Below are 27,000 nucleotides of genomic sequence, written 5' to 3' on the forward strand. Positions count from 1 at the left end.
GTATATTACATTACTTCCAGTCCCTGAGCTGTCATTGCTGGGCTCCTTAAGCCAAGCAATATGCTATTGAAGTGATCTGCACTTCAATAGCTTAGAGTGGAAAGGGCATACTAGGGGTCTATTGGACCCCCCGTATCAGCTTAAAGAAGACCTGTCACCACCAATATACTATCACATAGGGGGCTTGTAAGCCCCCCTATGTGATAAGATTTTTTTTTTTTAAATAAATAAAATGTAAAAATAATCTTAAAATGCTTTTAAAGTCCCTGCAAGCACACGTGTCTCCACGTTTACAAAACAAATGGGTATTGTATTTTGCTGCACTAAATTGTATTTCAGTGCATTTTTCTAAATTTTTGGGTTTGATAAGTTGCGCTAATATCATGCAACATAAACATTTTCAACTGCCACCATTTTATTCTACAGGGTCTTTTCTTTCTGAAAATATATGTTTGGGGGTTTGAAGTAATTTTCCGGCCTATAATGTGGATTAAAAACATGCCTATAAAAAAACTAAAAAAAAAAGTTTGGCAGGAAAAAACTACAAAAAGGTCTTGGCAGGGTCCTTATGGGGTTAATGTCCACAATTCACACACATACAGTACATACACAGTATTGTGCAAATATTTTACACAAGTGTGAAAAAATGCTGCAAAGCAAGAATGCTTTCAGAAATAAGCATTAATAGTTTATTTCTATCAATAAACAAAATGGAAAGTAAATGAACAGAAGAGAAATCCAAATTGAAATCAATATTTGGTGTTACCACCCTTTGTCTTCAAAACAGCATCAATTATTCTAAGTATACTTGCGCTCAGTTTTTGAAGGAACTGGGCAGGTAGGTTGTTCCAAATATCTTAGCGAACTATCCACAGAACGTCTGTGGATGTAAGCTGCTTCAGATCCTTCTGTCTCTTCATGTAATCCCAGACTATTTTGAGATCAGGGCTCTGTGGGGGCCAAACTATCACTTCAAGGACTCCTCGTTCTTTACGCTGAAGATGGTTCCTAATGACAGTGGTTGTATGTTTGGAGTCGTTATCCTGCTACAGAATAAATATGGTGCCAATAACAAGCCTCCTTGATGGTATGGCATGATGGAAAAGTATCTGCTTCTATTTCTCAGCATTGAGGTCACCATTGATCCTGACCAAATCTCACACTCCATTGACAGAAATGCAGCCCCAGACTTGCAAGGAACCTCCACCATGCTTCACTGTTGCTGCAGACACTCATTAATGTACCGTTTTCCAGCCCTACGGTGTACTGCCTCCTGCTACAGCCAAATATTTTACATTTTGACTCATCAGTCCAGAGCACCTGCTGCCATTTTTCTGCTGCCTTGCAGCCAAAAAAACAATTTCTCCGACGTGGAAAGAAGACTAAGCGACTTACCGATGCATGGAAACATAGGAACTGGGGTGTAGAAAAATGGCAGTTCACGAAAGGTGGTTACAATGGTTTTAAAGGAGAATTATATTGTATTTCCAGTAAGCACATTTTTAGATATATCCGAGGTACATTACATTTGTATTTTACATACTTGCTTTTTATTTTATTAATTGTAGAGATTTGCATGTTACCTACTAGAAGCAGTGTAGGGCTCGCTGCTTAAGAACTGTAGAGCTATGATAAAAGTCAGAGGGAGTCTAGGGTTTTAAAAAAAATTGCCATTCATACACTTGCATTATAAGAACAGGTAGTAAAGCACAACTGTTGTGGTTCTATGCAAAGCAGGAAACCGATCTCACATATGGAATGATCAAGGCTAGCTTGCATGCAAATATAAAATTATACACAAAAAAAAATACAAAAACATATTGATCAGTTTATTTAATTGAAGCTGATGTTCTACACACTATTCTTTCCCTATAATATTTATAGATATGGACTATGAGACTGAATCAACTTAACGCTATGTTTAACAAAAACATTGCTCATTTTTCCAGCGTTTATTCAAGGTTTGCATTCAGTGTGACGGACACTATTCTCCTTTAGTTAGGCAGAGACAATGACTTTCTAACAACACTCCGCTAATGCTAAAGAATTGCTCTGCAGCATGGTAATCATTTATCTTTAATATAGTCTTCTGCTGCGATGTAGTCCTTGATACCCTGCTATATATGCACATAATCACTTAGCTAAGGCATTAAAATCACATTCAAGACTGTCCTTTAAAGGCATGAGAGAAGCAACAATATTACACAAAGCTCTCACGCACTTTAGCTCTAACTTTGCTCAACACAACCTACACTATTTGTCAAACTTCTGACAGTTGCAGTTTTCACATCCAGCTACCAACATCAGTCCATCTGCTTCAGCATGTTTATCACCAGAGCGGAAGTCTATACCTCCATCATTGTCAGCTCCTATCCTTCAATCCTGTGCTGGTGTATTACTCTGTGTGTCAGCCTGTGTGTTTCTGTACCTGCCAGTCTGTTTTGCAGTAATTCAGACACTTGCCATCCTCATCACATATCAAGCTCTCTAAAAGTCACTGTCAGTTTTTTCTATTCTTTTCTGTTGAAGGTTGTTTTTTTAACCCGCTTGCATATGAATCCAATGTGAACAAAATGCATTGAGCACTTATGTAATCCACTTGGAATTGTACTATCATTTAAACCAATGTCATATACTCTGCTTAAAGTCTAACAACCTTGGGTATTTTATATAATATTGTGTTATAATATACCGCAGTAACACATTATATTAAAACATAAAACTACTAAAGTACTTTAGTATGCACAAAAAGAGCACAGATTAAAAAAGCAGCTTATGTTCTATTGCATAATGACCCAAATAGGAAGAAGGTTCAACAGCGACGCAGATCACCAGCACTCATAGGATAAGATAAATCCAGGTGTTCTTTTATTGAAGAAGCATGTCACGTCACATGTGTTGCATAGCCAAAGTTTTGGAACCACACAGGGTCCCCCTCATCAGGGCAGCGACAACAGAGTGAACTAAAAGTGTGTGTGTGTATCCCAAACACCTTACATAATGCTAAGCACCTCCCCTAAACCTCATAATGACATCACAGCCCGCCAGAATCTTATGAGTGCTGGTGAGCTTCATCGCTGTTAAACCTTGCATACGCACTGCGCCTTCCGTGGACATCACTACAAGCACCACCTCTATTTCAAAACACTGGTCTTCATTGCTGTATGGTGTGCTGGGGACAGCTTTGTTCTACCTAAATAGGAAGATCAATTTAGGCCTGCAGCGAGTTATACGATCAGATCAGGCGTCAAGGAGTGCACACTCCTCATTCCACTGGTAGCACAGAGCAAAGGCACTGTTAGTGGGGGTCAGTGACAGACCAGTAAAGCTCTTTAAGGGATACATATGAATAAATGTAATTTCAGATTTTCTGAGAAACTGGAATTTATAGAAAGTTGCACAACTGATAACAAATGCCCTGTAATACTAATACATTTACAATCCAAGTTAATATCAATGGATTCCAACTGCAGCTTAATAGGATATTCTACTCAAATTCTGCAAGGTCAAAGCTTATCTGACAATTAATCTATCCTAAGAATTCAACTCTCCCACAGCACCTCAGGGTTTAGTCCAGCTGCAGTAAACATGGTTATTAATTAAAATTCCCAGTATGCCCTGCAAGTGGATCCTACAACTCTTCAACTAGAGGTCAACTTTTAACTCCTATAAATGTGATCTTAACGCACCCAAAGCAAAACAATTAGAAAGCATTAGATATACAAAGCTGCAACTTTTTACACAGGTATATTAAAAATAAAAAGTGTGAATGACAGCAGATGAAACAGTACAAACAGCCAACATTTTATGCCATATATTAACCACTTGATGATGGGTGGATAATACTTAGAATCTGTGGAAGTTACAGAGGCGAAAAACGATGCTATATTTTAAATATACCAACCAAACCTGTGTCCTTACAGACTCATTTCTTGAGGTCCTTAAATGGCAGGACAGTAAAAACACCCAGAAAATGACTCATTTCAGAAAGCAGACACCCCAGGGTATTTGATAAGATGCACGGTGAGTATTTTAAAAGATTTTATTTTTGGTTGTCAGTTAAAAAAGATATTCCTAACACAGCAAGGGCATAATTACACCCCAAACACATTCTACTTCTGCAGAGTATGGGGATACCACATGTGAGAGACTTTTAGGGCGGCATCGAGCGATTATTTTCATAATCGATTAGTTGGCCAATTTTTTTTTTTTTTATTAATAAAAAAAAAATAAACACAATTGATTTAAACTAAAATTACACAAATGCAGTGTTACAGACAGTTTACTTCAGAAAACAGTATGCAAATTTTTTGAAATTGCACTGTACTGGAACGCAGGGCATTGCAGTACCACACGTTTCAGTGTGGGTGATCACACTGTGGATGGGAGGTACATTTGGGATCCATTGAAATGAATGGCACCACTACGCACCTCCTGCAGCAAAAGTTGTCAGGACGAAACAAAATGACATTTCCCCACATACATACAATATAATCATTTTTAATAACTATATTAGACAATTCAGTTTGATTTAAAATAATGTGAATTGTAAAACTATAAGCCAATATAATAAAATAACCAACCTTTTTTTTTTAAATAACACCAAAACTTTTTTTGTATTTGTAATCTGAGTTAACTTTTTTTGTTTGCATTTTAATTTATCTTTTTTAATTTTTACACTTTTTTTTTTACTTAATTGCTGGCAGCAATAGCCAGCTTGCTATTGGATATTTTAAATTGCAATCGACCAATAATAGGCTGGCTATTGAACCCGCCCACTGCCTGCTATCGGAGGAGAAAGTTCTCCATCAGGTCCTCCTCTGCTGATTGACAGCAGGCAATGGGCGGTTGCAATAGCCAGCTTGCTATTGGCTTTTGCATTTTAAAATATCGAATAGCAGGCTGGGCATGGTTCCCAGCCTCTAGATGGAGTGGAGGCATGGGGGGGGGAGAGCAGAGGAGGCACAGGGCAGGCAGCGGAGGTCGGCAACAGAGGAATGAGGCGGACAGAGGAATGAGGCGGGCAGCGGAGGCATGGGGACAGAGGAGGAATGGGGCGGCAGTGGAATGCAGTCACAACAGTCTCTCCTCTCTCGCTGGTACTGGCTGCAGTGGTCTATGTCCCCACTGCCTCTGCTGATATAGGCAGGGAGAGCAGCAGGGACTAAAAGGGACACAGACCGCTGCAGCCAGCACCAGAACGGAGGAGCAGAGCAGCGGCAACTGATCAAAAATCAACTTATCGATAAGAATCGTTGCCAATGATTCTCATTATCGATTTAATCGATTAGTTGTTGCAGCCCTAGAGACTTTAGCAGCCTATTCGCATAGAAGGGCTCAAAATCCAAGGAGCATCTTAAAGGTTTTCAAGGGACATAAATTATGCATCCGACTCCCCGATTACCAATCACATTGTTCGAGGCCCTGGTATGCAAAGAAAAATACACCCACAAAATGACCACATTTGGAAAGCAGACACCCCAAGGTAATTAAGAGGCATGATTAGGTTTTTTGAAAATTCTTTTTGCCACACGTGTTAAGAAAATGAAGGAAAAAATTAAGAGCGGTCAATAACACATTACTAAAAAACACACAGCAGGGGCATACGCAGATTTACACCCCAAAACACATTTTGCTATTCCTCCTCAGTATGGACAAACCACGTGAGACTTGTTGCTCAAATTCCAAGGAGCACCATGAGGCTTTCAAAGTGTAGCTTCATCTATACCAGACCCTATTCCCCCAAGCCAAGCAAGCCTTTGTGTACATGGCTACCCCTAGGATTTATACAATGCTGTGTTTAGTGGCCAGAAAGCAGATCAAAACAGTACCTGCTGATACCGTGCTGGTAATCAGGACACTGGCTGTGGCTGTAAGGGTACTGCTGAAAACCATACCCGTACTGCTGGCAACCATGGTTGTGTTTTATCGATACCTAATGACACCATATTGGTACTGCCAATGATCTGAACACTGGTTGGGGCTTTAATGGTACCTGCTGGAAACTATACCAATACAACTGCTCATCTGAACACTGGTTGGGGCTGTAACGGTACTTGATGACACTGTACTGTTATTGCTGGCAATTAGGACACTGGTTGTGGCTGTAACAATACCTGCTGGACACTGTGCAGCTACTGCTGGTAAGCAGAACACTGGTTGGGGCTCTAATGCTACCTGCTGATATTGTACTTGGTAGTTCTGGCAATTAGGACACTGGTTGTAGCTGTAATAGTACCTACTGGCATTGTACTGGTACTGCTTGCAATCACGACACTGGTTGCAGCTGTAATGGTACCCGATGACACTGACTGGGGCTAGCACTGATACCGGCACTGCTGGCAATAAGACACTGATTGGGGCTGGCAGGCTGGCACATGTACTGTACAGCTAACAGACTCTTATTGGGGCTGGCACTCAGGTGCTGATTTTTGCTGGCAGGCTGGCACTGGTATTGTGGGGCAATCAGACTGGGCTTGGGACTCAAATCTCACTGTTAGGCTCCATAGATATGTTGATGATCAATGGAGAACTCTCCTTCTGGCACTTGCTCTGCACCTTCGTTTTGTGAACTGCACTGTCTCATGGATAGTGTGTTCAGTTTTCTTTTTGTGCTCACACTAGGAGCAGGGAAAGAAAAAAACAAAAACCGTTAAGACGAAGACGTTAAAAAAAACGGCAAACCGTTGAATTTTAATGGGTGGGTTAACAACGCAAAACGATTATAAGAGTCCAAAAACATTTCCATCATCAGTCGGCAATATCCACATGTATAGCTTTTTAAACAAACGTAACACCCTTTTCTAAAAATATTCAAACAAATAATTTTATACAAGCTATTTAATGTATAGTGTATTAAAAAATAAATACATAGAGAGGAATTTACTACTCTACTGCAGTCTACAAATAGTCCAGGTTCTACACTGTGACCGCTTTTTGGTTTCCTCCAGTATTACTGGATATGCAAGAAGAAAAACACCTAGAGTAAAACTTCTAAAGACAACACTATTTTTTGGTTCAAAGGATCCCCCATCATCAGAGCTTGGTACTGTTGAAGGAATCATGTGCTGGGAGGGAATTTGTATAGAGCCATCATACCAATAAACCCTCAGGATCCCTCCAATTTAACAGTCCAGTATTTAACCTAAGCAGACAGTTTTTTGCAATGTTTGTTGTGTCCTATAAACAAAGCAAAGTTACTGTGTTGTATAATCCAAGCAGAAACCTTGCATGATCAAGAACTCACATAATCCACATTATCAGTCCCATAGAGAGCAAATAAGATACATTTCAATTCAAATGTCAAAATAAAAATGGTCTATACATGTCAAAAACCAATACCACAATACCAGAGTTTTCTTTTAGACAAGATTTAGTAAAGTTGCAGTACAGTCCTGTATGCACAAACCTGGGAATACTTTTCAGTAAGGAGGCAAAACAATGACTATCAGAAAATCAGTTCATTATGGATCAGTTGCACTGCAAACCTCCCCCCCCAAAAAAAATATTTTAGAGAGACAATAAACAGTGATTTGGACATGTGCTATGATTCTAAAGCATGACTTTTATAGCCAACACTAAGCTGAAGGTGTAACTGTAAACACCACTAGGTTTATTTTAGCAGCAGCCTAAAGCCATGACACTAGTAGGCTATTTTAAAAATATATTTGTACTGCTGAAATATCAAAAGCCCAGTAGTAAACACAACGCTAAAAGGGGAACAAACTGACTGAAAGGCTGTACTTTCAGACTACAATGATGCTTTCCAGCTTTAGGCTGGGTTCACACCTAGGCGTATCGAATATGCGCATTTGTCGCGCGTTTTTACCGCGATTTGCGGTAAAAGAACGCGTGACAATCGCACGTTTCCGAGGGCTACCTGGCTGTTTCCCAATGGATACGCACGGCAAATACGCCCCAAAGAAGCTCCTGTACTTCTTTGGGCGTAGGGCATTTTGCAGCGTGTTCCTACGCGCAGTAAAACGCCCAGGTGTGAACCATGCCCATAGGCAATCATTGGTTTTCACGTGTTGAGCGTTTTACAGAGCATAGGAACGCGCTGTAAAACGCCCAGGTGTGAACCAGGCCTTAATGACCTGCAATAGAAAATTGAAAAGGAAGCATTTGTGCCACAAAGACAACCAAAACCACTTTATTGACTTCAAGCAACTGATGTTTGCCAGATCAAGATTCACCGGTTTTCTGTTCTTCAGCCTCTTTTTGTTTAACTCTACATACATGTATTTGAATGTAAATAAAGATCTAAAGTCAGAGTTAGTTACCTGGTAACTGTGTCCAAGACTCTCCCAAGATGGCATAAATAACAGATGGCTCTGCCCACCAGACAGAAAACACAACACCCTGAACACTTTAAAAAGCAGCCCTCCTCATTGTTTACTTTTTACAGATTGAAGCAGCAAACAGGCAAAAACATATACCTCCAACAGTAACATAACATAGGGAGGGAATAAGGTGCCACCCTAGAACATTCTTGGAAATGGATTTACCAGGTAACTATGAATGTCTCAAACCATCTTCCAGGACGGCATACATGAGGATAGGAAAATATAGAAGGGTGGGAAAACCACACCAAAAATAAGACACCATACCCTAGGTACCTTACGTAAATGTATAACAGGGATATGCATACAGAAAGTAAATTTAAATGTAAGCGTATTGTACAGCAAGTCTTCATGTCTAAAATGAAATAAACAGATGTGTTGGATAATCAATGCATCTGTAAATTCATAGAACTCTGCAATGCAATCTAACTTGCCCAAGATACTGAATTGAAACAGATTGAAAAAAGTAAAGGGGGTCTAAATACTTTCTGAATGCACTGTATTTGGAGCTGTAGTGTAAACATAAAAGGCCTAGTCACACCAGCCTACATAAGACCTGGAGGTCAGTGAGAAAAGGTAAATACTAACCCCTAGAATCTACAATGCTATCCCATGACGAAATAGCCACTGCTGTAACATTATAGATTGTCACTGTAGTGTAAATGAAAATCATTGACAACAATTTTCATAATCGATTAGCTTGTTTTAGCCCTACACTAAACCAAAGTACACGAGGCCTGCACTGCTACAAAGTGTGAGGCTTGCACTGAAGTATTACTGTGATCCCATCACTGGGAATCAATCTGTCATACAAACACACTACCAGTCAAAGGTTTTTAGAACACCCCAATTTTTCCAGTTTTTAATTGAAATTTATGCAGTTTAATGTATCAATGTACTGTGGGGGAAAAAAAGCACAGAACAAAAAAGACAATTGGACATCCAAAAGAAATCATGGAAATGTTTTCTTTAACAAAATGCAATCTAAATTTTTGACTCAAATTAACCACCTTTTGCAGATGTAACGGCCACACACACACTCGTGGCTTTTTTTCTAAAATGGAAATCAAATATTGTTTGGAAACTTCTCGCCAACACTGTTGCAGTAGTTCCCACAAGTGTGTTGCACTTGTAGGTTGCTTTGCTTTCACTCTTCTGTCCAGTTCATCCAAAACCAGCTCAATGGGGTTTAAGTCTGGAGACTTCACTGGCAATTCCATGATTTGAAGTCTACAGTCTTGTTCTTTTCTTCTAAGTTAGTTCTGACATAGTCTGAAGGTATGTTTTGGGTCATAATCTTGCTGTAAGAACCCAACCAAATAAGCGTACAACAGAGTGTATTGAATGGCGCTGCAAAATGTTTTGGTAGTAGTTTTGGTTCAGGCCTCTCACTCCATGCAAGTTGCCGACTCTGGATCCAGACCACCACACTTTCTCCTCCATGTTTAACAGTTGGTGTCGCACACTGAGGAACCATCCCTTTTGCCTACTGGACAGCATACAAAAACTCTAACGAACCAAAGATCTCAAATTTTGATTCATTGGTCCGTAAGACCTCCTTCCAGTCTCCAGTAGTACACTGGCAGTGCTGCATGGCCCAGGCAAGCCTTTTTCCTATTTTGCCATCTTAGCAATGGATTTCTTAAGATGGCCATACACCTATAGATTTGATTGAAAACTTTTGTTGCTGCCGAGAACCCTCTTTCGAATCTAGTTCAAATAGCCCATCAAGCACAGACTAATGTCAAGTTCATTAATTGTTAGCAAGCAATACTAACCCGACCAACAGAACCGATTTTCATTTGCGCATGTGCAGTGTTCTCGTACGAAACCACTAATCCATCCATTTTTCGTTCAATTCTAAAAAAAGTTTTGCAGCCTCCCCCTTCGAGAAAATGCGGCCAGGAGTACAATAAAAAAAAAAAAAAAAAGTTGTTCGCATCAACTGATCGATTGTCGTTCGACAGACCATTTGTGGACTATTTCCAAACGAAAATCGATAGGTGTATGGGCACCTTTAGTGCCTCTTGACCTGTCAAATCTGCAGCTTGAAGTTTTCTCTTCACAGTTGAAACGGAGGCTTGCTTACTTCTGTCTGTGCTAAGCTGCATTTGAAGCTGTTGTCCTGTGAGCCACCTGTCTCGCAAGCTGTTGACTCTCAAACTTCTATTCTGATTTGGCTCTGCCAGACCTTTTCGTGTCAAGCGTTTACTCCAGTTTCTATGTACCTTTTGATGGTGTATGAAACTGCACTCCCCGACTCCTTGGTTTTCTTTGCAATTTCTCAAGTAGGAAAAACCTACTCTTTTACGGGTTCTGATGGTCTGTCAGTCTTCTTTTTCACGCCATTTTGAGAGCAATATACTTCTTCCTGCTGTACAATACTGTAGAAATATTGCTTAAGAGGGTGTAGTAACAGTCTGTACCAACACTGCTTTTATACAGAGGGCTTGTGAGTAAAACAAAAGTTGGGACATCTGTAAAAATTGTTAGCATAAACTTTCAAGGTTTAAGTTACTTGCATTGCTCTTGAACGACTGGTTAACCCATTCCATTATGGAAAAAGGCCTTTTAGTACAACTATGAAATGTACATTATTCTTCAGTTTATGTTAACCTAAACTTTTCACCTCTGCAGTTCACCACTTACCTTTGTACCATCTCAGGTTATTCACTAGACTTGAACTGCTTACATTTCAATAAAAACTGGAACAATGGGGGTGTTCTAAAACTTTTGACCAGTAGTGTATATCAGGAGAACCTCTAAGAGAACAAGAGATCTTGGCCAAAACCCTATGAAATTCATATATATGTTCGATGCATATACATTCTGAATTCCCATATATAGCATAACACATTAAGAATGTAGTTGCACTCAGAGGCCTTAATTATAAAAATAACATAGCAGTAATCATGAGCTGTCTTACACAGGTGGGATAGTAATAAAATTCCACCTTTTTTGTCCCTCTGAGTATGATGAATATATAGAACCTCATTGGGTTTAACTATAGTGGAAAAGTAAATATTTTTAGACCGAAAGGGAAAAAAACAGTGCAACCCAAATGGTAGAAACACTAAAGATTTCGACTAGTGCAATCAGGAAGGCCATTCCCCTGACCCCCAGGAAACTATAGTAATGCCCATCTATTGAATAAATCATTCATATAGGAAAAGGGTTAAGGGAAATAAGAAGAGGGCAGAACCATAACATCACATAGCTTCACTCCTTATAAATCTAAACCAGCCTCTGTCTCAAGGTAGAATAGGGTGATGAAACCACAACCCTATACCTCAAAATACTTGAATATAAGAACAGAAAATAGACAATTATGTGTCTTACCACCAAAAATGCAGACATTAGGGTCCTACACATTGAATTCGATGCCGGAGCAACCACCGCCTTGTCTATTTCACAGGGAGGTTGTTTGTGGTCACAAGAACATGGCTGCGCACAGCAAGACAAATGTTCCAAGCTGCTCCAACTTCCAGTAGAGTGTGGCCATGCGGTTTCAGGCGTCCTTGAGGCTGCAGGGAGTACATTCCTTGCAGTGTCAGAAGTGACAGTGCCACTCGCTCCATCATCAGCAAGATCTATACATGTAGAGTGCAGGTGACAAACCCCAAAAGTGGAACCAGCAGTCAGTGGAGTCACCTCATCCCCAACATCTCTGGTGGTGGTGGGGGGGGGGCTGTAAGGTCCAGCTTTCTAGCTGTCCCAAAGAAGGAAGCTACCAGGAGTCACCCCCAAAACGCAGGGGGCAAGATCCTGTATATAGTTACATTAGAGATTTAACAAGGGACTCTCTCCCCTTCCACTAACCTCAGGTCTGTAGAGCTCTCCTAGTCCCTACATAACCATCAGCAAGGAAGGAGGGTTTTCACACACTAGTTACTGACCTATAACAAAAATAAACCGGGGGAAGTGCCTGCTGATGTGCAGGAAAGACAAAACTGAGGAAGCAATAGGGCTGCTTTTTAAAGTGTTCTGAGGGTTGTGTTTTCTGTCTGGTGGGCGGAGCCATTTTATGTATGCCATCCAAGAATATGGTTTGGGAAAAAAAATATACCATCGTGCCAAATTAATTTGAGGCACAAAGATAGTGAGTTTTATTTCAACCAAGCAGTGGTGAAAAAAATACCACTAATGTCTATTATCAGCTATTCATATAGTGTGGACATTCATTCTTGTAGGTATTGACAATCCCAGAACCTCTGCAATTGCCAAGCTCCACACTTCACCACTTACTCCTATAAACTTCACTTTGATCAATCACCACACATGCACTTAAGTTGCAGGGATGCAACCCAACACTATATATCCTGCAGGTGACTAAAGTATACAGATGTAAGGCAAGCAGGCATGGTCTACACTTGGAATCGGAATTCCAAAATCTCTGAAACAAGTGAATTTAGACAGAACATGGCTGCAAAGAGGCTGCAGCCACTATTTCAAAAAGCAGCAATTGTTTATTAGGGATGCACCAATACCGTTTTTTCGGTATCGAGCACCAATATTTTGCTTTCGATACTTGCCTGTACAGAGTACAGATAACAGTGCTTTTGCTGGCATGGAGCCGACTTCCGAGGCAATCATGAAGCTGGGCGGTGGGTAAAGAAATGGCGTCAGTCTTCCCGATTGCCCGGGAAGCCGGTTCCCTGTTTGGCTGGCTCGATTGTGATTGGCCGGGAAACCGGCTTCCCAGCCAATAAGCATGGAGCCAGCTTCCCGGCCAATTTTAAGCAACGTTGTTCTAGAAAGAAGCAGAAACCACCAGTAAGGCATACATCTTTGGAGGTACCTTGCTCGTACCTAGCTAATGCCCCAATAAAGCTTTGGCCCACACTTCAGCTTTACACAAAAAAGCATCTATGGCTGCAATACTTTCCTTCATATGCAAACAAGTGGTTGCACTCAATATTCCTCTACCCCAACACAGCTGCTGTATAGATATCCAAAAGATATCAAAAACATAGTTTTTTGCAGTATATCCAGGGCCAATGCTTGGACTCCATTCTCAATACACATGTACCAGATCCGTCATTCGGTTTTGCTGATGAGACTAAAGCAAAATATGCAGTGGCATACAACTTGCTGGCAAGCCAACTCATGGTTAAACAGTAAATATCTGTTTCAGGAGCAATCATTGTCACTCACCTCATTTGTTGTATATTTAATACAAATATTGTGCAAACAGTCCCAAGTTCACTTATTCTTCCAGGGTGGATGAAACACAGCATCGGTTAACCCTGCACTCATAGGGAATCGATGCAGAGAACAGGGCTGAAATTGCAAGGGCTGACCACCACTAGAGAACGCCAACCTGGAGGTGTTCTGTACATGGTGTACATTTCTGGGGGCATTTTGTATTTTTCTCCTTTTGCAATTGGATCACTAAATTTTCTCAGAAGTCTGAACCAAGATACAAGCAAATTTTAGGCATCCCCAAAAATAATTTTAATTTTGCTGAGATACTCTTTAAAAATACTATGGGGTAAATGTTTTATCCCATAGTTCTCTTAAGGGTCATGGGTGGACATATACTAACCTCCTCCTGTGATCCAAAGCTCAATATATAGCGAGCTACAGCGATTGGGAAGTGAGCTAGTGGCGGTATGTGTTCACTCACTTCCCAATCAATAGAGCCGATGTGTGCAGTTTCATTGCCACAGGTCGGCTCCAACTATGAGTGAAAATCGCTCACCCCAGAGTTCTCCTTTAAGGCTTATGTACTAAAGGGATACAGACACTGCAGCTCTCATTAGAATACAGAGTGCTCAGGTGATAAGGATGTCCCGATACCACTTTTTCAAGACCAAGTACTGTCCCTCATGTACTTGCCGATACCAATTACAGATACTTCTAAAAAGGGGTAGGTGACTTTTATAAAACAATACAGACAAATGATTTTAGGGCAATTTATTATTATGAAGAACTTTAATGTAAAAGACTGTCCAATGGGATTGGTGTGGTCCTTGTATGCATGGAGTGGCGACAGGTCATCTTCAATGTAAAGTAAAACAAATGTGCTCAGTGCACTAAGCATGTGCGGTGTTCACATATTTCCCATATCCAATCATCTCAGTCATTGCATCATATCAGCAATACAACTTACCCCCAATTAAAACTTCAAGTTTAATTGGGGGAAATGGGACAGATTGGAAGAAGCAGGGGAGACATGTAATGCTGTGCTATGGATCATTTAACCCATTCATGTCATCAGGGCAGAATTGTAACTGATACTGCAGTGTACAGGAAGTGTGTCGGGTCCCGGTCCGTAGGCCATGTCGGATCCCTGCCCATAGGGCAGGTCAGGTTCCGATCCGATCATTTATCCTAGTACAGACTTCCAGTACACTGCAGTATCAGCTACAATTCTGCCCTGATAACATGAATGGGTTAAATGGTCCATAGCACATATGTACTATGGATTATTTAACCTATGCACGTTAGCAGGGGAGAATTGTAAATCTATTGCTGCAGTGTACTGGAAGCGTGAACTCTATCTGTAGTACATACAGTACACACTTACAGTATACTGCAGCAATAGATTTACAATTCTGCCCTGCTTCTTCAAATCTGTCACACCTCCCCCAATTAAACCGGCTGGTGGCCCGACCTGAACACAGGCCCTGTCCCTTCTGCCACAGCTTCCCTCACTCACATGGTGCCTCGCGTGTCCCTCTGATAGTTGGGCGGGAGCTTGTCAGTGTAGCAGTGAGTATTGGCTCTGGTGGGGTCCTCATTTACCTGTCCTGCGGACTGCCCAGAGGGCCCAAACATGTGCTGTACCTCTGGGCAGCCTGAAGCTACCCAAGAAAAAAAAAAACAGTGCAAGCATCGGCGCTATGCATCGGGGCATTTTGGCAAGTACAGGTACTTGTCAAAATGCCCTGTATCGGTCCCCATACCGATGCTAGTATCGGTATCGGGACATCCCTAATAAGAGTTCAGATCCTCCCATTCAGAAATCCGTCTGAAACTGACAAAGTGGAACAAAAAAAAAGCTGTTTCTTCAGAACTAAAAAAATGTATGCAATAAAGTTGGTAACATTTCTGGATTGAACATAGATCACCCAAGGAGGATTTTTTTTCTGAACAAAAGTGGATTTACACTTTAAACTTGTTAAAATAGTGTGCAAGTTTGTAATGCTATTCTTCATTCACCACTTTTCCCATGTATTACTCCCACGATAGAAAGGCACTATTTATTAATTTATATACACAATTAGTGCAACTATTTGCTACAACAACCCTCCCTCAGTTTTCCCACTACATTTTTAAATTAATTAAGCTACATTGTCCATTTTGACCTTTAAACCTAATGTAAAGAAATTTGACGGGAAAAAAAACACACTTAAATGTACAAGATATGGAGATAGACAGCAAGAGGGACAAAGTCAAACCAAAGGTCTACAATGTACTGTTTTTGCATACAGTTTTAGAAGAAATAAAACCCTGTTCAGGAAATAAATGCCAAGTAAAAAAGGCACAAAAAAGTTTGTTACCTAGCGCTCAATACCGTACCATACGTACAAAAGAGCAATGTTTCCCCATATTGAACTGAAAAGCGGTCAATCAACAGAAACCAGTGAATGGCCAGACATACAGACCAACAACAGTCCACAGTATAGGTTGAATACAGCATCCAAATGGTAATAAGTCTGTGCTATCAGAGATGTAACCAAAGTCACAGAAAAAATAAAAGTATAAAGTTGTAAATGTTCCAAGGAAGAAATAAGGAAACTAAATCAAACTGCTTCACAAATAAAATAGGGACAGACAACCTTTGAACTGCTCCCCGAGAGATTTCTCTACTGGAAGATTGATGAGCAACATCGAGCCCTACACAAGATAAAAAATAAAAAGAATGTTGCCAGAAAGTGCCAATTGTGATTTTTGAATTACATCACAATGGTTTAAAAACAGAAGGAACAGAAAAAGTACACCAAGAAAAGTCCCCACTTCTAAAAAGGGGCTGGGCAAGGTTTAATTTGCTTTCAATTTGATGCAAATGTTGAAAACATTTTAAAGGGTGTAGTAAAAAAAAAAAAAGGAAAGAAAATGTAAACGACTTGTTATATCACTTGTATTTCTGCAAGTTTAGGTAAAGTCTGTTTCACTGCCTTGAAATAGAGTTTTGAAGGGGTTACTGTAACCACACTGTTAATCCTCCTGAAGAAATGGCTTTGTGAGCACATGTCTCAATTTGTGTGCTACTGGCAGATAAGGGCAATTTCTAAGTTCCAGTTGGCTAAGCAGCTCCTGGGATAATGCTCCGTTGTCTCATAAAGGGCTTTCTCTGGGACAAAGAGTATGGCCAAGAGCACTTTGGGATCTGTCCAAGACTAGCTGCTATGGAGAAGCACCTATGACAAATTACCAAACTACTTCCAGGAACACAGGAAATAAAACCACTCCTTGGAGACTTGTCACGTTGACAAGGACAAGCAAAAACAACCTGAACAGAATGTAGATGCAGCAGAAGGCTCTTATGAGTAGCTAGGCAGACAGAATGTTTAAGTCTGCATTAGACACATGGAAGATATGAGCACAACACTCCAAAAAGCTAAACCGTGCTGTCTGCTTAACAATAGTTAAAAAGATGAGTGAATCGGAAAATATCTGCCTCACTGGCAGTGTGCCCAATGTGCTCCATTGTTCCAGTTCATGTGGTGAAAAGGGGGATGGTCTGACAGAGCCTGAGAATATATACCAACTGCAAATGAGGGCAGTCAGTAACAGATCAGAGTTCCTCCTAGACAGACGTACAAAGGGAAGCAACCACTAAAAAAACTTGTATTTGCACTAAACACCAAACTGATCCACTGATCTCCCTTCATCCCCTGCATGGCCGTGGAGTCTTCATCTTCGAGTCAGTCCATACAGTCACACAGATTTCCTCCATATATCCTTTATTAGCACATCAAGTGACAAGACAAAACAAGAATGTTCATCCTAGAAAGCTCATTCTCTTGGTTTCTAAACCCAACCTGTGATTGGGAAGTGAAAAATAAGCAGCAGACTGAAAATTCTAGTCTGCTCTCCTTATCTCAGCAGATTTCTTGTTAGCACCTGGGGCCTGCAGCACAACTCACTGACTCCTTGTGCGGCTTCTTCTCTCAGTCTGAGCTCTATTGCACAGGGGATCACAAGAGGATAGATACAGAGCCAAAATTTGGTACTTACACTAGTTGCTTTTAAAAATACATTTAAGGTGACGTTAAACTCAGGCGTTCAAAGTGCATTCAAGTAGGCTATAAACAAAAATGTCGCTCATCACTCAGCTGTAGATCCTCAAATCATTTCCGAATTCATGCAGACACTAATTCCTTCTGGAGGGTGGCTGCTTTTTTTCCTCGGGGTGTGTGAGATAAAGTAGCCACCACTACAAACTCACATTTAGCTAACTTGTATTGAAATTATAGTCCATCACGGGAGCAAGCTTGGAGTGATGGCTACTTTACAACATGCACACACAGCAAAGGTGGGGAACAAAATCAGTCACCCTCCAGAAGGAAGGACGATGTCCGCCCCAATTCAGAGATTTGAGGATCTACAGCCGAGTGATAGTAGGCTAAATTTATCATTACAGTTAAGGTTTTGGAAGCATTTTTAAAATTTAGCTCCTGAGTTTAGGGTCACCGAAAGGATTTTAACCAGTCCCCCTTGTTTTTGGTTTTGTTTGCATTGGAGATCTCCGTTCCACAACGCAATACCTTTCTCTCACAGTTATGCTTGTATTCATGTTTTCATGACAGAGGAAGTTAATTTGGTAGATTTCAATACATAGGTATTTCATATGTTTAAAACTGGAAAGAAAAATAGTAAAAATCAGAAGAAAATAAAGTAGATTTCCAGTAATTTCTTGCAACTTTTACAATTGCACAGCCCCAAATATTTGCCACAAAGTATAACCAAAAGTCTTCTATTAAAATGATCTGTTTAGGTAAAATGTTATCAGAACAGCGAGATGAAAAAATTTCAGGTTTATGTGGACACAAATGAGCATGACGGCAACATTTTCAAAGGACTGCAGTTGCTAACAATTACATTGTGCTCGCTTATTTCATGCAAATAACATCCAGATGCCTCATGTCCCAGTATCCATGCTAGTAGAGAGATGACCCCTCCAGTACACCGCTATCCTCCCTATAGCTATCTTATATCTAAAAAAAGAGCACTGGAGGCTTCTTACACAATACACACATTTTTACACTCATGGCTCATGCAGCACCTCGGTCATTCTGTTCTCCCAGTTCTCTGTTCGTTCCAGTGTTGCTCTCCCTTCACATACTCTCATTTGCACTATTACATTCTCTGTCTGTATGCGTTTCTCTATCCCTTGGTCGTCATCCTGGACCCTTAGAGTAGTACACAGTCTCTGAAGGCTGTTGGCCACCTCTATTGAAAGCACACAAAGTACCTTCAACGAGTGGTAACTGCCTGTTCAAGAAAATAAATGCACATACTTAAAGGAAATTAAGGAAATCTAGGACACTCCTAAAATATGACCTACTGAAAGGATGTGGGCTGAAATCCCCTTTTATGTTCACCTCCACTAAGTAAAATCATATTGGGTCATGAAAATATTTGGTCAATGACACTGTCCATGATCCAGCCCCAGCTGGTTTGTTAAACTGCAGCTGGGGACAAATAGGACCAGTTTGTTATTTTGTTCAGCCATTTGCCAACCAGCAAACAGGCAAGGTTCAGGTCGTGTTCAATACAAACCAAAAGCTCACACCTAGTTTTTAGTACATGAGCATTAACTCTTTAACAGGGTCCCTGTATAAATAACCCCTCAGCACCAGGTTTCCAGCACACGTATGGACAACTAAAGGCTCCCGTTTAACAGTCCATACAAGTACCAAATCCAATTACTATGGAACGTATAGGTCTAAGCAAACAAAAAACATTTTTTACCAACCTTTTCTAAGCCAAATCCTCTTTAATGCGTGTTCCCTCTCCCAGACACTGTACCTTGCAGTAAGAGGGTTTGAGCAAAACAGGCAAGACAGTCAATCCAGAAAAATGTGGGCAGGACTAGATGGGGACAGATGTTGATAAACTACAGACTTGTGATTTAGTCGTGACAATGCCGATAACCATGCCCTCTGCAACATTTTCTCATGCCACGACAACCTACATGAGAGTTGTAACTTTGCGCTGAATTTAGGAACAGTGTTGCTCTACTGCCACACCATCACAGAAAGCTGCATTAGATGGACTTTACTGGTGGGCTCAACAGGTATCTGTGGGACTTTGTAATGAGAAAACGAACTGCAGATGCACTTATAATTGTTATAGCAAATAATGGAGTGCTTGCCCATGGCAACCAATTAGCATCGATTTTTCATTTTGAAATCTTAAAAAACTGAAGGGAGAAGCTGATTGGTTACTATGGGCAAGTGCACCAGGTTCTGTGCTTCAGTTTTAATTAATTCCCTTCAGTGTTCTTAACCACTTGCTGTCCAGAGAAATTTACCATTTGCACACAATATAATCTGATTTTTTTGCTGGAAAACAGCTTCAGACCCCCCCAAACATTAAATTTTCTGAAAGCAGAGGCCCTGTAGAATAAAACGATGCTGGTTGCATTTTTTTTATGTTGCACAGTATTTACGCAAATGTTTATCAAACCAGTATTTTTAGGGTAAAATACACTAAAATGAAATTTAGTGCACAAAAACGGAATACCCAATTTTTTGGTAAAATATAAAAGATGTCACGTTGGGTAAATGGATACCAAACATGTCAAGCCTTAAAATTGCATTCGCCCCATGAAGCCACAAAAAACTACAATACCCAAAATTTTTCATAGGGAACATTTTAAAAGCTTTTACCGCTCATCATTTTAGTGCTAACAGTGATTGATTGTTCCAGAATTATTGCTCTCGCTCCGACGTTCACAGCAATATGTAACGTGTCATGCAATTTACATTTTTCTGCGTAGGCGCACCAACGCATGTTTGCACATTTGTTTTGTTTGCACTTTAATTTTCTTATGTGACTTTTTTAAACTTTTTTTTGTACTAACCTTTAGTGATCTAAAGCACACTAAATTAAGAATGGCTCAAAAAAAAGTGTTATGAACTGCCCTACTCAATGCTTTGATTCTCATTGAAACTTTGAAGGGGCATTTCATACAAAGAAACCTTGCATCTGAAGGAATTTTGCATGAAGTGTTCATAAATGTTGAGGTTGATGTCAGACTGGTGGGCAGTTATACAAAATTCCCCCAAGGAGTAATTTCTTCTAAAAAAAAAGGGCAATAACTGCTTCTGACGCCAAGGGTGTACTAACCATTTCAACACTACACTATTGCATCTATTGACATTAATGTTGAGACCGAAAGGCAATTTTTTTGGCTTTTATTCAAGTAAATCACCTTTACCTGTAGGCACTGGTCAATTTTCCACATGCATACACACATACAATGTATACATACACACAAACAGTATATAGATAACCTCCCCATCCCTTCCCAAAATAAATAAGCGTGTAAAACATAACAGGCGGACAGGGGTTAAATGCCCAGACAATATTTGTTCTATAAGGATTTGTGATCTGCAGCTCCATTCCTGTTTATTTAGGCAATTTCAGCACATACAGCATGTTGAACAAATCTGTAAAACTAAATGAGCAAGCACTAAAAAGCAGCCTTTACTAAGTTAGTATGTTGGCATTTTTATATTACTGGATAAAGTTAAATACTTACATGCCACCAATAGTGACTGTGGCGCAGGTACGTTCAGAAAATGCTGGTACGGTGTCTGTAGCTGCACTAGCAGAGCGGATGTAGTCCACATTCACATTTACCTGGAAATGAGAATAAAGCTTCTGAAATTATCTCTTCTAGTTTTATATATTTTAGCCACAAATCACAATACAGTTCCAAAAAAAAAGGTAACATGTTTCAAATGGTAAAACTCCTTTTTATACACACACTGATTAAACAAGAAAAAAATTGTGAGACGAAAAACATATGTCAGCAGAAATAAATATCAAATTGAGGTATAAAGGAGGTATAAAGTATAAAGGTTTGTACAGGAAGCACAGTCCTCAGTATAACATGACCAGAGTGGGTGTAGCGTTACCAAGAGGATTTGATGTCATTATGCTGAGCTGCATACTGAAGTGTCCTGGAGGTTCTTTATATGTTATTCGACCTGGGTCATCTACATGCAGATTGACTCTTTCCTTCCTGCCAACCCTTTCTTTGCACACACTGCCTTACCCTTGATTTGGTCTTTGTAGGTATGTCACACTACCTTACCCTTGAATTGGTCATTGTAGGTCACATTACACTTTTTTTGTTTTTTTTTAAATCACATCTGAACTCAATTGGAATGATCAACTTTTTCCAAATTTCAAGTGGTGCAGTATTGTCTTTTCTAGACAAAAAAAAATACAGAGGCTGCTACTGCTGATTCTTTTGAAAAGAAGTGCTTGATGTCTCTGGCCTCAATGCTCTAGTACTCTAGAGTGAATCAAAGACAATGCATGATATGCTTACTAACGCTTTGGATCAACAGCCAGGCAACAAGAATTTTTAAAGAGGGCTCAGCTATGGCAGCCTACAGTACAGGTTTCAGTTAAAGCCATCACTGACCTCTCCTTTTGGAAATCCTAGTTGCCTATCATAGTAATCCAATGGTTTGAACACTTCGAAGCAATACCAAGAACACAAATGAAGAAGTGAAGGTTCCAACCCCAATCTGACTTTGTAATCTGCAAGCTTATGCCAGTATTGAAGCCAAAAAAAAGCCAGACAACTAGCAGTTTAGTAAGGCGGTTAGCAATGGCAACTCACTATTTTACCCATCATCAGCATTTACCCACCAGTTTTAAATGTGTCATGTGATCATAGTAGATTAAACGCTATGAACATGTGGCTTTTTCTAAGAATTGTTTTACTGTATGTTTTGCAATGGCATATATATGGTAGAGAAATCATATTAGCTTACATATGTGCTTTCCACTTAAGCAAGCCATACAGTCTTCAATTAATCTCATTCAGCTCCCTGGTCAAAATGATAGAAATCTCTCTATTCCTCTATTTACGATGTTTTGCCCTGCTGAATAAATACCCAAACAGTGACTGCATCAGCTGACAACTCAACCCTGCTCCTTTTGTAATAGAAGTTTGCAGAGCTGGGAGGTGCCAACAGGGCCACCCATACTCAAAGCCTTGGTATGCTACATAGCCAGGGCTTGAAAAATTTGATAGTGTCTCACCAGTCAAAAATGTCACCAGTCAGCATGACCGGACTATAGCCTTGCAATTTATGTTAAAGAATTTTAGGGACAGATGGAGCTTTCTTTTGGAGGTATATAATCAGCACGGGGGGAGTTGATTTTTACTGTATAATTTTAAAAGTACCATAAATGTAAAAAAAAAAAAGTTTCCCTACGTTATGTTATAAAATATTTATTCTTACCCATATTTTTAGTAAAACATAAAAGCCGGGGTCACGTCGGGTAAATAGACACCAAACATGTCAAGCCTTAAAATTGTGTGTGCCCGTAAAAATCGCAAAAAACGCCCATAAGCGACAATTAAAAAGCTTTTACTGTTCACCAGTTTAGTGTCATCAGTGATTAAAGGATAACTATGGGGTCAGGGATTTTCCCCATAGTTCTCCTTAGGGTAACGGGAGGACACAAATTAGCGTCCTCCCATCACCCTAAGCTCAGTATACCGCAAGCTGCAGCTCGCGGTATACTGAGACGCCGCAGCTGAAGCGGATCCCGACAATTATGTCTGGATCCGCCTAGCTGCATGAGTGACAGTTGGCTCTGCCTATCATTAATATACATGACTTCCTGCATTCAGGGACTGAGAGGAGATCAAAGGGAGTTCGTGTACTGAACTCCCTTTGATCTCCTGTCACAGAGCTGTGCCGGTCCCGGCCGCATCGTGCACAGCGGATCTCAGGACCGGCAGTGACATCTGCTGAGTGCTGATACAAGCGGTGGAGCGTCTCTCGAGACGCCCAATCGCTTGACTGTAAAGCTCCCGGCCGGCCGTGTAATTACAACGACCGGCCAGCTGCTCGTCGGGCTCCAAGTGGATTTTTCCAGCCCTGTACATAGTTGTGTTTTGGAGCTCATACCTCAACACAAATGTTTAGGTCAGTTCAAACCTTTATCCCATACCTGAGTTTGATCATATTTAAAAGGAAATGTTGTATACTTGTACATTTGGAGGGTATAAATATAATAAGCAATTAAATCTACAGGAAAAAAAATAAGAAAAAAAACTTTATAGCAAACTACATGTGCAAAAATGTATTAAAGAATATCTCAGAAGACTACATAACCTTACACAGACCTTTGTGACCACACACAAAAGCAAAACAGAAGGGTTTTTTTTTACCCCCACCCTACAATTTACATGCAAATCAATTCTGTTTTAGCTATTCCAGAAAATACAAGGATAAGGCTACAGAAAAACCCAACCACCAGCGCAGATCAGTAGCAATGTGCAGAATGTTCTAGCAGAACATTCTACGAGAAGAATAAAGGTTTGTACAATAATCACAGGCTGTAAGCCTTTCACTGTGCCGTGTTCCATCTCCGTGACATCTTTCATACTAGTCGAGCCAGGAGAAGGAGAATGACAGCTTTCAAACAGCAGATAACGCTACACAAACCCACACGCTATTGTGCTTACTAGTACCATTGCTGTAAGCAAGGAAGCTGAAAGCAATTCTGTCAAACAAAACATGCAACTGCAGTCCGAGACTTAAGAACATTTGAGGTAATTAAGCTGTAATACCCCACTACAATCAAATTAAGCGCAACAACTTGTTTAGTCTCAGGTCTTTTTTGGATTTTCAGATCTTAAACATTTAACAAAATATTACTGGAAAAAAAAAAAAAAGACAACACCTAAAGTAAATTGCAAGTAGTCAAATGGCATGTAGACGGAGTACAAAATAAGATCACTATACATAAAAGATTCAGATAGCCATGCACACATCGTTGTTGGAGGCATGGAACGTAACCACTGAACACCTCAGTGTCAAATGCAACCACAAAACATACAACTAAGGAGTATAGATAATGAACAGTATAGCCTACTGTAACAAGTTTTTTTTTTGGTTTTTTTTTTAAATAGTCACAAGTTGTCAACATATTGGGTTAGGCTGCCCATACACCTTGAGATCAACGGAAGACACTTTCCATCCGATGATCGAACGGTCGTGCGATTTTCGTACGGCGGCCCAATCCTGCCCGGATTATCACAAGGTTGGATCAGCGGTAATTAGAAGAAAGCACCTGGATGAATTGCGGTAATCGACCACGTGTATTTTCGCCTGCGCATGTGCAGTGTAGATCGTACGAATTTTGACGTACAGAAACGCCACCAACCTTGCGAAAATCGTACGATCGACCAAAGTTTTCTAACCTGCTGGTTAGTCAAGTCGATCGATTGCACAGTATTTGCGGTTGTACATTGACCATCAACCTTACGAATATCGGCCGAAAAAGCGTTCGCATCCGAAAATCAGCCAATATTCGTAAGGTGTGTGGGCACCTTTAGGTAGGTAAATGGATAGGTGTGGCCAATAGGATTAAGGTCAAACAGTGTTTATGTTACGGGGGAGACATCCTACTGAGATTAGGTATGGGTGAACTTGGAAGTTGTATGGTTGATCATAGTGGTTAGTTTCTCAGCTGAAAAAAATAGTATGAGGGGGGAGTTATCAAAACTAGGGCAGACAAAATCTGGAGCAGCTGTGAAAGGCAACCAATCAGCTTATCTTTCATTTTCAAATCTTAACAGACCAAACTGAAGGCCTGGTTCACACCTGGGCGTTTTGTAGCACGTTCGAACGCTCTGCACAACGCTCAAACACTGAAAAATCCCATTATTTCCTATGGGTATGGTTCACACCTGGGCGTATTACAGGCCGTATGAACACGCTACAAAACGCCCTACGCCCAAAGTAGTACAGGAGCTTCTTTGGGGCCTTTTTGTTGCGCGTTTCCATTTGGATACAGCCAAGTAGCCCTCGGAAACGCGTTTGTCGCGCGGTTTTTTACCGCGAATCGCGGTAAAAACGCGCGTCACAAAACGCACGACAAACGCACATATTCGATACGCCTAGGTGTGAACCCAGCCGAAGAGAGAGAAGCTGATTAGTTACAATGCACAGCTGCACCAGATTTTGTCTGCTCCAGTTTTGACAAATTCCCCCCTATGTGCATTAAACATTATGTCTAATGAATATTATGGCCATGTTCCACTTCCATTCATATTGCTTTTCATTTAGCAGTTGACCCTGCTAGTTTCCACCTGTGCAATTGAACAGTGAAGGCCAACCTATACAGTTCCTCCCCTCTTGCTCTGAGAAGCATAGAGCTGTAATTATAATGTGCTGTTCCCGCAGTGCATCACTTCATGCGTTGATATCAGCACCCACTTCCCGGAGAGAAAAAAAATATATAGTCACTATAGATCACCAGTGGATCACAGATATAATGCTCTGGCTCCTGCAGGACCAGTAAAGTGTCCCACAAAGTAAGCTACGTCAGGATTCTGGAGAGATAAAATGATTGGCAGATCTTTCCCTGCACAATTTTTATTGGGAAGTGATCCTAACATCTATGGCAATACTAAAACTACTAAAATGTATGACTGTACAAGTCTGTCTATACTGTTGAAATGAGACACTATCAACGGACAGCTACACAGAATCCGAGCTTAGATCACGTAGATTAAACAACTTCATTTTTTTTCTCTGCGTCAGCAAGATAATGCCGTTCACATGCTATAGGAGTGCTTCATAAAAACAGCCACACAAGAAAAGACGCTTCCAAAAATTGAATGATTCCAATATGAATAGACTAGTAAGAAACAAAAAATGTAATCTCCTGAAATTTGGGTCAGAGGCCACACAAGACTAGGTGTAGTCTAAATTTAAGCATTAGAAGTGTCTTTTCTACGGACTTAACACAAACCAATATTTGAAAGGTTACCTGGCATCAATAGTACAATGTCAATGCCATAATCACAGTTACAAATCAGACAAATAAATTTGAATACATTAGACTGGTTTTTCACAATCTAAATCAAAAACAGATTTGAATGTTTGGATAGACCTGGGAAGAGTAAATACGTCTATCAGGTTTCTACTGCAGTATACAGTTTCATCTCACTTCCTGTCCCTGAAATGAGGGGAGTGTTCTTACTTGGGAAGGAAGATACAAAAATTATATGAGAGAATTGAACCCTTTCCTATTTTTACAGAAAAAAAATAAGTGTTGCAGCTTGTGTCCCCACTGTAGAGATCACTTTTCCAGTAAGAATTGGGAAGCGAATCTTCACTATGGGGACTCCAACCGCAGGGAGGAAAAAAACCTGACAGATTCTAACCATTGCACCACTGTCCAAAATAAAATTTCGTCTGGAGAGGAGCTTTAAATTTAACAAACACTGACAGAACATTAGTGGAAATGGGCCACTGAAAATGGTTCCGCTACAAAAATCAGGATCTCTGGGGTCCTGTGATTTAAACCCACAGCTGGAGTACATCCTTGAATGGATAAAGGAATGTTTGCTATGACTCAAATTTTTTCAAGCTTGCTCTTACTTTTGTTGTTGTTGTTGTTGTTATAGTATTCACTACATAGATACTACACTGTTTGT

The 27,000-nt window shown here is 40.3% G+C and overlaps 1 protein-coding gene across 1 annotated transcript in view; it reads right to left on the reverse strand.

The window, feature by feature from the left end:
* SND1 (staphylococcal nuclease and tudor domain containing 1) overlaps positions 1 to 27,000 on the reverse strand; it is a 496,769-nt gene that overhangs the window by 438,544 nt on the left and 31,225 nt on the right. Inside the window, exon 2 of the mRNA XM_018563205.1 lies at positions 21,061 to 21,161. Within this exon, the coding sequence (XP_018418707.1) occupies positions 21,061 to 21,161 (101 nt within the window). The remainder of the gene's footprint in view (positions 1 to 21,060; positions 21,162 to 27,000) is intronic.

This window comes from Nanorana parkeri, unplaced genomic scaffold (genome assembly GCF_000935625.1).
Source record: "Nanorana parkeri isolate BGI_ZX_2015 unplaced genomic scaffold, ASM93562v1 scaffold641, whole genome shotgun sequence".
NCBI lineage: Eukaryota > Metazoa > Chordata > Amphibia > Anura > Dicroglossidae > Nanorana > Nanorana parkeri.